The 14416-nt window shown below is 40.0% G+C and overlaps 1 protein-coding gene and 1 long non-coding RNA gene across 2 annotated transcripts in view; both read left to right on the top strand.

The window, feature by feature from the left end:
- LOC134875715 (uncharacterized) overlaps positions 1 to 8300 on the top strand; it is a 373215-nt gene extending 364915 nt beyond the window's left edge. Inside the window, exons 5-6 of the long non-coding RNA XR_010167265.1 lie at positions 7475 to 7552; positions 7802 to 8300. This is a non-coding gene — a long non-coding RNA (uncharacterized LOC134875715). The remainder of the gene's footprint in view (positions 1 to 7474; positions 7553 to 7801) is intronic.
- Positions 8301 to 9095: 795 nt separating this feature from the next.
- On the top strand, positions 9096 to 13590 carry LOC134875942 (5,6-dihydroxyindole-2-carboxylic acid oxidase-like). Its single transcript, XM_063900705.1, is given in 8 exon segments — positions 9096 to 9629; positions 10147 to 10469; positions 11558 to 11696; positions 11699 to 11761; positions 11858 to 12025; positions 12259 to 12438; positions 12521 to 12667; positions 12748 to 13590. Coding segments are annotated over 8 exon segments (1566 nt in total). The 5' UTR covers positions 9096 to 9271; the 3' UTR covers positions 12936 to 13590.
- Positions 13591 to 14416: the final 826 nt, after the last annotated feature.

The following is a 14416-nucleotide window of genomic DNA, read 5'->3' as shown; positions in this document are numbered from 1 at the left end:
GTGGTGTCATACAACTGATAGTCAATGAGCACAAAAATCAAGTCTAGAAGACAAATTGAATATTATTTTCAAAGGTTTTGTTATGATTCCTATCTGTTTTATTAACTTTAAACTCAACAAGGTAATTGCTTTGATCTCATAACCTTTTTCAAAGGATATGAAGGTGAATGAAATGGTAAAATTATAAGTCCAGGATTCCTTCCCCTCACTGTGACTCTGCCTTTGCACACTAACATTGGCAAAAAAAAAGCATGTCTTCACACTTGAAAAGCTGAAAACAGCTAATGTTCTGGGCTTTTTGTATGCCATAAATTCAGTTTTACACTGCCAGAATGTTAGGGTACTCACAAGATCATGAAGAACATGGTGAAAACTGGCCAAGAACTCCTGATATTTATTATTTTACGGCTTTAAAGGAGCCAAATTCTGCTCATTTTCCGGTTTATATTAGTATTTCGTACCTCTATTTTGTCATGTTTCCATGCTTTTGTGTTCAAAAAGGTCTGTATTTATTTTTTCGTGCTGCTGTTTAAAATGAGGACAGGTGCGTCTCTCGGTATAGCACAGAAATAGCTCAAAGTGTTATGGGTTGTTGCTCTTTTATTCCTGCTGTGCCGGCATATTAAGGAATACAGTGTCTCTTCATGTTACTGATTGTATTCTATGCATGAGCTACACATAATGTATGTTTCTGCTCCCTGTGGTTGGTTTTGTCCTGATTCATAATGGTTTAATCCTCACTGCTGTCCTTCATTCTGTCACTAATATACTGTAGGTCCTCTATGCAACCTCCTTGCAGAAAGGAGATACTCTTTTTCTCTTATTGAGTTCAAGCAAAGTGTTTTTCTTACAATCACACTGTCCACCGTGCAAACCTCAACAAATCCCTGCTGCTTCTCTGAAACATCCCAGAGACCCCAGCTCCTCTGAGACTGACTTTAATTCCAATTATGGAGAAATATACGTACAGTATATGTGTGTGACTGTCGCCGGTCCCAGGGAAATTTCATTTTAATTAATATAGGGAAGAAATTGGCAGCTCAGGGCATCACAACGCTCATCATGGCTCCCTGAAGTAGATCCAATTTTCTGTCTCAATAGGCATTAAATTAGCAAGAACATTTCCACCTTTGTCACCCCGGCACGCATAACAAATGAAATACATTTGGCTAGGCGGCATAATGGAGTGCTAATAAATTACTTTCCACCCGTACGGGGAGATGGTGGCAGGTGAGACGTGTTAGCCGGCAACTCATCACATCTGGAAGTCTTAAAGAGAGGAAATATGCAGGGAGGCAGATTTGGGAAGTATGAGTGGACATTTTTGTGTGAATATATTTGCTGGATTCATTTGAGAATAATAGAAACTGCTCAACTACCTTTATTTGCAAATTGTTGTCCTCATCTGTCCTCTGCTATAGGTTCTGCATGTGTTCACTCTGTCTCATTAGACTGACTGATCCACACCACCCGTTCTCAAATTTAACGAGTGTTATGCACTCATAGAAAAGCCCACACCACCGCGATATCATTACAGCAGGGAAGCTTTACATTTCTTTGTGTTAGGAAGTTGGATTGTTATCAAAGTTTCCAGCTGCAACAGATCAATGCCGTGCTATATTAGGAAGAAGTTCTGCTGAATTAATTTCCTTTAGCAAAACTCCAGCACATACCTATGAGAAGAAACGTATTCATTCATTTCTGGGCGCAAATCAACACAATGCCTCTCGGTTCTGAGTTTGTGAGAAGTTGTCAGGAAACTTTATCCACCCCACACGTTGAGTGGCACAAAGGGAATATGACATTTTTATAGAGATCTACAGACCTCCACTATGACATTAATCACAGAGAGTGAGGATCTCATTTCTGATTCATTATATTGTTCATGCATGCTTCCACATCACAGCCTGACTCTCATCCGCCCACAGTGAGGAGCACTCCTAACTCCTACACCTACATGTTAAAGGAAATATTTCTGTTTTGCAAAACCTTAAACTTCTGAAAGGTTCCATGTTCTTGCACATAGACTGCCATCCTTCAAAAAGAGTCTCAGTGGGATCTCGATCTGGGATTTTTTAAAAGCCGGGTCCAAGGCCTTTGATCGTCCATCTTTCTTTCAGTCCCTTTGTTCTTGGTGACGGAGGGCTTTAGGTGGGGGACACCTAATGAGGGTGTCAGCAGGAACAGTTTTGAAAAAAAGATGGAACTAGATGATAGAAATGTTGTGCACCTCAACAAAGGTAATGAAAAAAGTATTGGATGATGGAAAATAAGTCAGCAACAAATGGTAATAATCCCAAGAAAGGTTGCAGAACATATCATTTGCATGATAAAGTATCTGAATAACTTTGAAATTCAACTGTTTCCTTTATTGTGCCTTTTTGTTTTCAGTTAAAGTCATATCCACGTTACAGTGTGCACCGCCTATACGAATGGTCCAGTTTTTATCCACATAGAAATTTGTATTATGGGATGTATTACACCATTTGCAGACATCATTTTTTGCATATACGCTTTAACCAGAATTATCTTGCAGTGTCAACATTGGAAAACATGGTTGCTCATTTATCTGATTTGAATCCATATTTGATGCATTTTTTGTCCACCTTTTCCATCCCTAGCATAGATTCATAGCAAAGTGTTAGTGTTCTCCAGTAATAATGAGCAACCTCCATCTTAACCTCCGTCCTGTCATCATCTACTTCTGAGCAGCGTTTTAATTGGCCGCGGCCGGCACAACCTTACACCCAGCTGTTTCTCTGCTGCATCCCGAGCAGGACTGGTGTTCCTCACTAATTACAGCCGCTGTCAGCGATGATCTGTGACACCGCCGGCTCCTGCTGAATTACCCTCACCTCTCCCATTTACACTACCTGTCAATATCCTCCCTCATTTTCATACATCAGTGGAAAAATCTGTGGAGTCGAGTGAAGGATTGACCCAAAAATGATGCCCTTTCAAGAGTTTCCCGCTAGACTAATGACGGTTAAAAAGCAATCAGGTGGCAGCAGCAGTCTGGGCAATAGATCTGCGTTTTTTTATTGCTTACGCCCGGTCAGGGCACCTGTGCTGTTTAAATTATCGCTATGTAAATCACCTGAAGTGCTTCGGTATTGGAAAGCAGCAGATTTAAGGTGCTGCTGCGTGTGCTAAGTAGACAGTATCCCGATATTGGCGGAGGCCTTCATTTGACAACTAACTCCTGCAATTCATCAGCGCGTCAGTCCACCTCCAGCTGGCACTCCATTCTGAGAAGTTCGCTGGCGGAACAAATGAAGTTCTCTCCAACTCAAATATAAAATGCTTATTCTGTATTTCTGCAGAAATTATGTGAAGTGCAGAGAGTAAAAGTTCTGATTTAGCTGGATGTGGACACATTTTTACCATACCTATGCCTGTTTTTCCTCTCACATATACATCTTCCCCTAAAAACCTTTGCACACTTCCAGTCTTCTATTGTTAAAGAGGCCCTATTAATCTTTTTTTTTTTAGAGGGTGAAAAGAGGTGCTGCTGCACAGGCAGGATGAGAAAAATAAAGAGTTTTTTGAACATTAAAGCATGGAAACATGACACAGTAGAGGCACAAAATACTATTATGAACCTGAAAATGAGCAGAATAGGGCCCCTTTAAAGTGTAGGTGCTTGCAATGTGAATATCGGATCTTTAAAACTATTAGGTTTTATGTGTGTTATATTGTCTTTAATCTTTGGAATGGCAGTGAACATTTCTGGAATATTGGCAGAAAAACGTTTTAATTGAGTATGTGTGCAATGGATATATCCCTAACAGTTCAGAGGCGTGTTTCAGTACAGATCTTTCCATAAGATGTCACTGTCCTCTGCTGGTTTTTAAGTTGTATTACACCTACAGTGTAGAGGTTCATTTAAGGCTAAATTAAAGGCTGGTTTGTTTATAGTTTTCAAGCTTTCCAAGGTTTTAATTGTTTCATAATATGTGTAAATTATAGGTTAACTAGTTGTATGCTCTCAGATGACTGCGACTGTGAACAACTCACTTGTGCAGGAAGCTTGTGACTGTTAATATGCTTATCTCAGAATAAAACTCCATTGTTAGAATTCATTGTTTTATTGTAGAAAAGTCCCTTACTCCCCCGGCTTATTTGTTTTATTCCTCAGGCAGAATTGTTGAGAGTTATTTATTTATTTTTCTATTCAAGGGTTTGAATTGATTTTTCCTCAGCACGATTATAATGGTTGTGGAAAACATCATTGTATTTTAGTGTCACAGTAAGTTAAAAGACCTGTTGGTCTTGCATTAGTTTTGGTATTTCACTTGAGACACAGGGAAGTCTGAAAACAATCATTTCCCTCATACATCTGATCTTATAATCAAATTATTTTATCCATGTTAAAGAAACGAAACACAAAACATGCAGTGTGCAGAATGGTAGGAAGAAATAGAGCCACATGCACACCGCTCCCCCTCGAGCTGCGGTCGTGAGCTTGCTCCTCCGTCAGCAGACAGTCCCGCAGGATACACTCCTCCACTCCCAGCTCAGGAAGTGAACTTTCTGTCAAAGTAATCCTGTATTCCAAACATGATAAGCTTTTCATCAGGTGTGCCAGACTCACAGGATTGCAATCAAGCTGGGTTTGCAAACTTTTTCAAAAAGGGCCCGATTTGATAATGTGAATATGCCTGGGGCCAATAGTTCCTTCTGACCTTTTTACTATACAAATGCAGGCAACAAAAATGAAACATCTTTTAACAGGAAAGACAAACGCAACTACCATCCACTTAAATGCAGTATGTGTAAGGCCCCTTAGAGAGCTGCTACCATGCGATGAAAGGAGGAATTACATGCAGGCTGGACTTAGGACACGCCTGAGTTAAAGGAAATATAACAAATGTGTTGTATGATATCAGCTGTATTGACCAAACACATGGTGTTATTAGTTTCCTTACCTCTTGTGTTTTAGAGCGACCAATCAAGTTTTGGCAAACGTCATTATAATAATGAACTTTCTTTGTAAAGGACTGTTCTAAAATGATTAAATACATTTTTAAACGTATTTACTGTATAGTCTATAAAACTATGCACTTGTATCTATACAACCCATACTAATGCAAAACAACGTCAGCTTAAATGTAATTCATGTCCTTCTGTTAACCGCAATACCTATCCAGCTGTTTTTCATGACTGAATAACAAATCTACCAAGTAAAATGGCAAAGTATTTTGAAATACAATGGGGGTTTAGCTGTTCTACCATAGATGCCTGGAGCTGTAACATCATGGGACTCTTTGCTTCAGAAGATGTCTATATTCCTGCTCATTTAGAGAGAAACTAATGAATATAGGTAAAAGCAGGGGTGGAGGTGAGATGAATGGAATGCCTCGTGATGAGAAAGTAGGCATTGTTTTAGAGAAGTGGGGAGGCGGGTGAGGAGTGGGGTGGCAGACAGTTTTATCAGCCGCTAGTATAGTTTCCTCCTAATGACTCCCACTGTGCCATTTTACCAAAAGCAAGGATTAACATTAAGCCGGAGTCACATCTTCTCACATGATCCTCTCTCTCTCTCTCGCCAAGCTTTATTCACACACATGCGTGAGCACACAGCATGTCAGCAGGGGGGAGGCATGGGGGAGGCATGGGGGTGAGGAAAGGGAGGTCGACTGAGAGCTGGTCACGGGACAAACAGAGGAGAAGTGTACACGTGTAGCAAAGAAATTATATTTTCCAGAAAAACAGGCCCTAGATACTGTCAAATCTAATACATTCACTCAAGTAGGAGGACTGCTTCTTTTGTCTTTCAATTTCTTTTTGGATAATTGCAGGAGATGCCCCTTGACATTTTAATTACTATTGTAACATGCGTTTAATTAAAGATAATTTACCTCATTTGCTTTGACAGACCAAATTAATTGCTATGTTATCATTGCAACAAAATGAAAATAGTTTGGATAAGAGCCCCTGTATTTTTTAAAGAAATCCGAAAAGGTGTTTATTAGCTGTAACTAATATTTATACACGCTTATTTGGCACATGTTTGGCCAAAAGTATGCAAAAGTTTTTCATTCAAAAAAATAAAGTTTTCAATCAGTAAAAAGCTCCTGCTCTATTTGACGCCACACTTCTGTTGCATTTTCAAATCAATAGCACTCTGGATTATTAAACAACCCAAGTTTATGATGCTAAGGATAAATCATGGATAATTAAGTTAGGTCAAAATAATAGATGGCTAGGACTCGTACAGTATTCATCGTCCTAAAACTATAGGAAGATTTCGGTTTGAATTAACCTTGACACAGTATAGATCTTTCTCCTGGGGAACATGGGAACTGGCATATTTCAGGAATGTATTTTCAAGTGTACTCCATGAGAATGAGCTTAGCACTAGCTTTGTGTAATCCTCGCCAACATGCCCCAATTATGAAACGATACATGCAGGCTGGAGTAATGATAACCAACATGAGGCACATGTGACCGGTTAAGAAATCTGAGCCTTCACATTGGGAAAAGACTCAGAAAGTGCTGCATTGTTGTGATACTCTTTCATATGCCAAGGCGGACATTTAAACGATGAGGAAGTTATTAATAACGACTGACCAGGTTCTTGACGTCTTTCCAAGAAAGAGTTGAACATTCTTTTTATCACTGAGAAAGTGTTTCTCTCAACATTTACTTCAATAAATACAATAAGGAAATGTAATATACATACATGCATTGTGTTATATTTTATTATTAGATGGTTATGAATTAATGAGTATACAGTATTTAACTGTTGGAGCTAGTTTGCTAGTTTCACTAGGTAGTCTCCTCCAGTAGTTCCCAATCTCTGGCTAGGGGTCTGCCAAGAGGTCCAAAGTTTAAGCTGAGGGGTTTTGAGATGATAAGGGTAGAGAACAGCTTATATTTTCCCAAGTTTGTTGTTAAATTTCTTCACGAAATGTTTTGAGAATATCTCTTGAACCGACAAATTGTTGATGTTCTTATGGCAATAACTCCTGTTGTCCTTGTAGATTAAATTCATTGAAATTGCATGCCTGTAAAATGAAAGATAAAGCAATAAATGATTGTTTTGTCAGGATTTAAAGTATGAAAGTGTTCTTGAGTGTGTCTGTAGTTTCGGGTTCCGCATAGGAACTTGTCAGAAAAAACTGGAGAATTTCAAAATCTTTCTGCAAACTGAATTGTTTGATCTTTAAGGGAAGACGTGTACTTTACTAGTTGATCTTTGCAGTGAAACTGTTGTTGTTTTTTCTTCTAAATGATGCAAACAAACAGTAAAGTTTGCTGATAATGAATGGAGTTCATGGAGTTCTGTAAGGAAGTTGCTCTAGATTCTTACTCATCAGGGTTATCGCTGTGGGTTTTCTCACCCACATCAAATCATATTTCTTAATCACTAGGAAATGTCCTGAGGTTATTGTAGAAATAATTAAGATTGTGCCAAAGGTATCATCAGCTCATTTAAACTAATGAAAGTGTTTTGTTTGTTTGTTTTCAGCCTGACTTCTTCACCTTCGGCAAGAAGAAGCAGATATTAATAATCAAATGAATGTTGAACCGGGAGTTCCCAGAGAAGGTAAGCAAGAAAATGCTACATGCTGGAAGGAGAGGAGAGAGTTGACTGTTTTGCTCTAACTCACCTTAATTGACACTTTGACTTCACTCTCTGACTTATCAATCGCATTGGGGTCTTCGTTTGAATGAGGCCTCCGTTTTACACATCAGTTCACTACTAAACATAGCACACAGTTGCACACACTTGTTTAGTGTATGATAAGTCTGATAAATAACCCTGAAATTGCATCTTCTCTGCTTTGGTTTAAAGGTGAGAAGACATCATTTGAAATGTATGTAATGCTGCATTCATGTCATGTCAAGAGTTATTCTGTGTGAATAGATACTCAGGTGCAAGACAAAATGTGCTTTACTACAAGATACAAAGGAGGTCTGCACACTGATGGGCTCCAGATAAATACTTAATTTTAATGTGTTGATGAACGATATTTTTCTCTTTACCTAATCCTCACCCTCTCTCAACAAGATTCCACTTCAGTAGCACTTTCCAGTTTCATTCCTATCTGATATAAAGATGTTTTGTTTGTTCATGTACCATTTAATACAGAGTTTAATTACTAAACCTTTTTATTTTTTATGGCTGTTGAAAGTATTCTCTGATTTATGGAGTGATACAAAGAGATCCTATCAGTAGAAATCATTTGACTGTAATATGTAAGCAAAAACATGCAACAATTATTTTGATACTGGTTTCATCCAATGTTCACATTTCATGTGGGGACTAAAATAAATAAAGATAATGCCTTGTATGCATACCAAACAGTTCAGAACAGGTGTAATATAAGACAAATGTCTCAACGTTCAACTGAGGAGGTTCAATGGTGACATCTATTAGTTGGAAATATTTTCATATTCACCTGGGGCAGGTCTTCTGGGCATGAAAGTCTTGTGCTTGAAGCTGGCAGCACAATAACCCTTCAGTGGGAGGGAGAGGCCTTCTTGAGAAGTCAAATGACCCGCAACATGATCTCTCTAACGACTCACTAACACATGAACCTCTGAGGCTTTTCTAGATCCTGGCATTTTCTACAGAGGGAGGGAACTTCATAATATCACAACTGTGGTTATTTGGTGTATTTATGTTGTATTTATTTCCCCTTTCACCCATGAGATCTCCAATTAAGGCCCTCAGGCCCAAAAATACCTTAATAAAATAACAATCCTGCTCAATAATGAGAGTTTTCAAGTGCAACAGTATGTGATATATTGTAGGGGCCACACTAGTAAAAGGCTACTTCCTAATAGATTAATTTGATCATAAAGTGCTCATAAATCGAGAAAACTCATTTTGTGTACATGCATTAAAGTGGCCTACTTATTCATCATCTTTTATGTCAAACCCGAAACAATACTGTAATTAATAAGATTTTAAAAGAATATTGGAACTGCAACAGTGCATTGAGTTTTAGAAGAATAATAATGTTCATGAGGAGCTCACTACCTTCTTCGTTTATCCCCAGGAGAAAATGTGATGTGGGATGGCATGTGATGTAGTCATGCGCTAATCCGGTATTTAAAGTGTGCAGGTCACTGGTTGGGGAAGTGCGAGCAGGGTCCTGCGTATGGGAGAGGAGTTTCAAACCCTCAGAGAAAGTCCTTCTTGCTGTGCTAAAGTAGTAGACATTCAGTTTGGATAACGGTTTAGCTGAAGTGCAGTTAAACTATCAGTCGGTTAAACTGAGTCCATCAACCCTGCGTAAAGTTTAGCGACCGTGTTTGGATGATGTGGCAACGCAGTTGTTTGGTGCTGGTTTGTGCGGTGGTGGTGAGCGCGCAGTTCCCCAGAGAGTGTGTGACACCAGAGGGGCTCCGGAGTGGTAGGTGCTGCCCGTCGCCCTCCGGACTCAACGACGACCCGTGTGGGTCCAGTACAGGCCGCGGACAGTGCGTGTCCATCGCGGTGGACGCGCGGCCGCACGGCCCTCAGTACCCCCACGACGGGCGGGATGACCGGGAGCGATGGCCCATCCGGTTCTTCAACCAAACGTGTCAGTGTAACGGGAACTTCAGCGGGTCTAACTGCGGCCGCTGCAGGCACGGCTGGACCGGAGCCAACTGCGACGAGCGTGTGTCTGTCGGTGAGTGCGCGTACTCATATCACTGTGTATTGTCATTTAAAAGGTGAAGTTGGTATCCATCTATTTATAACGGAAGCATTAATCATTTTACTAATACACCAGCTAAAATGCATCCAAAATAGTTAGACAAGGCATTCGATCAGAAGAAGAATTGATTGAAAGTCCCTGTTATGCACTGGAGTTTTACTTTGACTGATGATGCCTCCATCAGTGTACTGTACAAGCTGACTAATAGGTATAATGTATTAAGTCTCATATAACCCAGATAATGGCATCATCTCTGCTTTGGTTTGAAGGGAAATTAACATTTCAGACTAGACGAGTGAAGTTTAAATAAATGAACCAATGCATTTAAAATAATTATTTAGATAAAGGCATTTGATTACAAGAACAATTGATTCAACCGTCCTTTTACGCACATTTTCTGTACATTTTCTCTTAGTCATTAAAATCTGATCCCCTATTAACGCATGACTGAGTGAGTTAATCCACTTTTCCACCTGCTGTAATCCCACAGTTAGGAGAAACGTGATGCAGCTCAGCACAGAGGAGAAGCGTGCCTTTGTGAACGCGTTGGATCAGGCCAAGCGCACCGTGCACCCCGACCTAGTGATCGCCACTCGGCGTACCCCAGAGATCTTCGGGCCGGACGGACTCACCCCACAGTTTGAGAACATTTCCATCTACAACTACTTCGTGTGGACGCACTACTTCTCCGTCAGCAAGACCTTTCTGGGAGCGGGTCAGGCCAGCTTTGGGGGGGTGGACTTCTCTCACGAGGGGCCCGGCTTTGTCACGTGGCACCGGTTCCACCTGCTGCAGCTGGAGCGAGACATGCAGGTGAGATAACACAAAGAAGTGAATCACAATTTGAGAGGGCACTTTATAGCAGTAATAATAAAGATATCCACTGAAATGATGTTTGTAAAATCATCATACAATCTGAAAAACCTGTGGGGATTGGACCTGTGGCCCACTGACGCCATTACATGTTCCATATTATTGACTGGGTGTGTGTGGTGAGATTTCCAGGAAAAATTCCAAACTGCATCACTTTTTGGATCTTTGGGAAGTGATCCCCCATCTGTTATTCCCCACAGCTTGTTTATCAACCCTAATGCGTTTCACCACTATTGTATTCAAGGAAACCAACACTGGAGATGCAATTTCCTCGCTGTAATAGACAAGCGGCGTGCAAAATGTAATTTAAAGCGTTTGAATTCAATTTGGAGACCGTGTCTAGAAAAATAACCACTGGGCATTTGTGAGAGAAGTTAGTAAACTGCAAGCTGAGAGCTGAACCACAGTTTATATCCATTCAGTGGCTCCTAATTACACACTTTTCTTTTAGTATGAACACTTTGTAATTGAGGCTGCTGTGGGGCTATGATGCTGTGGCAGTACCTGAAATAATATAACGAAAAAGTTCCCCAGCTCCTTGTCCTACTCCAATTAAATCACAAACTTTACCTTTATGTGTTTATTTCTCTTTTTTTTTTTACTAAACAAACAAAAACATTGTGGAAAAGCAAGGATAAGACACTTAAACTTCCTAAAATAAAAGTACTTTCTTTCCAGAGCTTTTGTTTTAATCCTTTATAACTTTATAATAATTAGTTTCATTATCCGTGGTTAATATGTATTCTCATTTTTTCTAGTCCTGTAGACTTTTTATCATTATTTTTCTAATGAATTGATTAAATACCTCAAGATCGTTTCTTTTGAGACTTTTAAATAAGCATTTTTTAGATTCATTCTGGCATGAAATGGCTTTAAAGTAAATTGCAGTGTGTGAAAATGATAATAAATGTATTCTGTGGAGACAAAAGGAGACTTAAAAGATAATGTGGTATTATGTGAGGAAATGGGAACACTTTGTCAGACGCATAAAAAAGATAAATCCTCAAACTTTAATTTATTTCCAACAGGACATGCTGCAGGACCCGTCCTTCGCCCTGCCCTACTGGAACTTTGCCATTGGGGGAAGCACATGTGATATCTGCACAGATGACCTGATGGGGGCGAGGAGCAGCTTTGACATGAACTCCCTGAGCACCAACTCCATCTTCTCCAGTGGAGGGTGATCTGTGAGAGCGTGGAGGACTACGACACACTGGGAACCATCTGCAACAGTAAGACTATTGTTCATAGAGCAGATACTACAGGGATCCTCTTTATTCTTTAAGCACAGACTGTAGTGAGTCTCATATACTTCCTGTCCCCCCCAGGCACTGAGAGCTCCCCCATCAGGAGGAACCCCGCAGGGAATGTGAACAGGCCAATGGTGCAGCGCCTCCCCGAGCCGAAGGATGTGGCTGACTGTCTGCAGGTCAACGCCTTTGACACGGCGCCTTATTACTCCACCTCCACCGATAGCTTCAGGAACACCATAGAAGGTGAGAGAATGCACATATATATAATGACACCTTTAAAGATGTTTACAATACATTTAGATGTACTGCATAGGAAATACATTTTAAAATGTGAATAGTTGTCATCTCTTATCAGCTATGATGCAATATGTATGACCTGATATATCTCGTAATTAATGTAGCCTTTTTTTATTGATTTGTGTCATACAGTTTTCCACTCACACTGTTTCCCCCTGTGTGTCTATGTTGTTCTGCAGGCTACAGCGCCCCCCAGGGGAACTACGACCCCGCAGTGAGGAGCCTGCACAACCTGGCCCACCTGTTCCTGAACGGAACGGGCGGGCAGACCCACCTCTCCCCCAACGACCCCATCTTTGTACTGCTGCACACCTTCACTGACGCCATCTTTGACGAGTGGCTGAAGAGACACAGTCCAGGTTTGTACCATTATTCATAAAACATTAATATTCCTGCTTTGCATGAGGGGCTTTTTATCTGACTGGAAGTGTTTCCTGACAGATTCCACACTGTATCCGGAGGAGAATGCCCCCATTGGTCACAACAGGGGCTATAACATGGTGCCTTTCTGGCCTCCGGTGACAAACGCAGAGATGTTTCTTACTGCTCCTGAAAACTTGGGATACTCATATGAAGCTGAGTGGCCAGGTGAGGAGGATTTCTGTTGCTCTGCTTTCTTTTAATATTTCATAGGAAGATAGTAATAATCTTCTTCTTTACGTTTCCAGCTCAAGCTTTCACTCTGACCGAAATCATCACAATGGCGATAGTATCGGCCCTCGTGCTGGTCGCTGTCGTTTTTGCTGCTACAACGTGTGCCGTGCGTGCAAAGTCATACAAGATGGAGGGCCGCCAACCACTGCTCGGAGACCAGTACCAGCGCTACGACGACGAGAAGGGCCAATCTGTAGTTTAGATCATAGTCTTTCTTTTCTTTACAGAGGCACAGCTGAGCAGATGTCTCAATCTGCAGATTCCTAAAAGTGACAAGAAGTCATCTCTTGGCTGCATTCATGTCCCAAAAACAAAGCTGGTGTAGTTAATTATTACTTACACATACTCCATTTTTTTATTTTTATGAAAAGGTCAACGTATCTGCAGTATTTATGCAGAATATGGTATTGCAAAGTTGGCAATGAATCTTTCCCATTTTTCAGATTTGGGAAAAGCTGAAAATGTGTTTGAATAAAGCAAGCACAGTGTGATGGTGGTGCAGGCAGCTGGTGCTAAACGTCTCCGTTTGTGCCCATGACACAGAGCCATTATGCACACAAGGGGGCGCAATAGTTCACCCAAACTATGTATGTATGTAGGAGAGAAAGCTAGTTGGGTTTTTTTAATTGTGTTTTCAAGTAAATTGATCCCAAAATGTAATTAATGTATGAACTTTAAGAGAAAACAGGTGTGGTGATTCAGAGGAAGTGCAGAGTCACCAGATGAAATGTTTCGTCTTTTATTTAAAAAACAAAATAATCTATGGTCATTAATGTTTTTTTCCGTTTTTACATTTAAACTGTTGCTGGATCTGAGTGCATGCCAAATTATTTAAATGATTAAACTGTCCACACAGATGTCGGTCTGAGTTTATGCTATATACTCTGTTATGCTCTACTCTACATGTTTAGGGGGTTTATCTTTTCTATCATGATTTATCTTTTGTTTGGTCACCTTTATTCATCTTTGTTTTTAATACTACCTTTTATTTATATTATTTCAAATGTTTTTATTAGGATTTTCAACGATTGCAATATTGGGTATTGTCATGCTTTTACATAAAAACAAACAGAAGGCCAGAAGACAGAGGAATCCCACACTCAAAAGTATTTTATGCATTTTTTCATTAATGCAACTCTTAGAAATAATACTTATAAATGGACCTGAACACATCTTAATTTAATCAAATATGATCAACGTGCACAGAAATATTATATAATTAATCATCACATCCATCCTCTGTCTATGTTGCGGTCAACAAAACTCCACTGCAACCCATTGCGATCATTCAATACTAAATAGTCAACTGCAAACGATGACTAATACCAAAATATAAACCAAAGCAAAACATATTCATATTTTTTTCTGTGAATAACATAAACAAGAATGATATAGATTTAATGAATTAATTAAACACATTACTATGTGTAAAACTATTGCAAAAATAATACTATTTGGTAACTGCAGCTGCACGTGCAAAATGGTTGATCTTCATTGTGTGACAGTGTTGCAGACACATGTTGAGGGCAAAGTGGACATATTCATTACATACAGCCGGGTGTCGTCCACCTGTGGGTGTCCGCTTACAGTGGGAGGGTCTACGCACAGCACGTGTTGGTAAACTGCCTTTCTACTGGTCTGCTGGGAAGGGGAGGTCTGTGTGAGGCTCATTGAGGAGTCAGA

This window comes from Eleginops maclovinus, chromosome 14 (assembly GCF_036324505.1).
Source record: "Eleginops maclovinus isolate JMC-PN-2008 ecotype Puerto Natales chromosome 14, JC_Emac_rtc_rv5, whole genome shotgun sequence".
Taxonomy (NCBI): Eukaryota; Metazoa; Chordata; class Actinopteri; order Perciformes; family Eleginopidae; genus Eleginops; species Eleginops maclovinus.
Note: the sequence above shows the minus strand (reverse complement) of the source record. Positions and strands in the feature narration are given on the sequence as shown.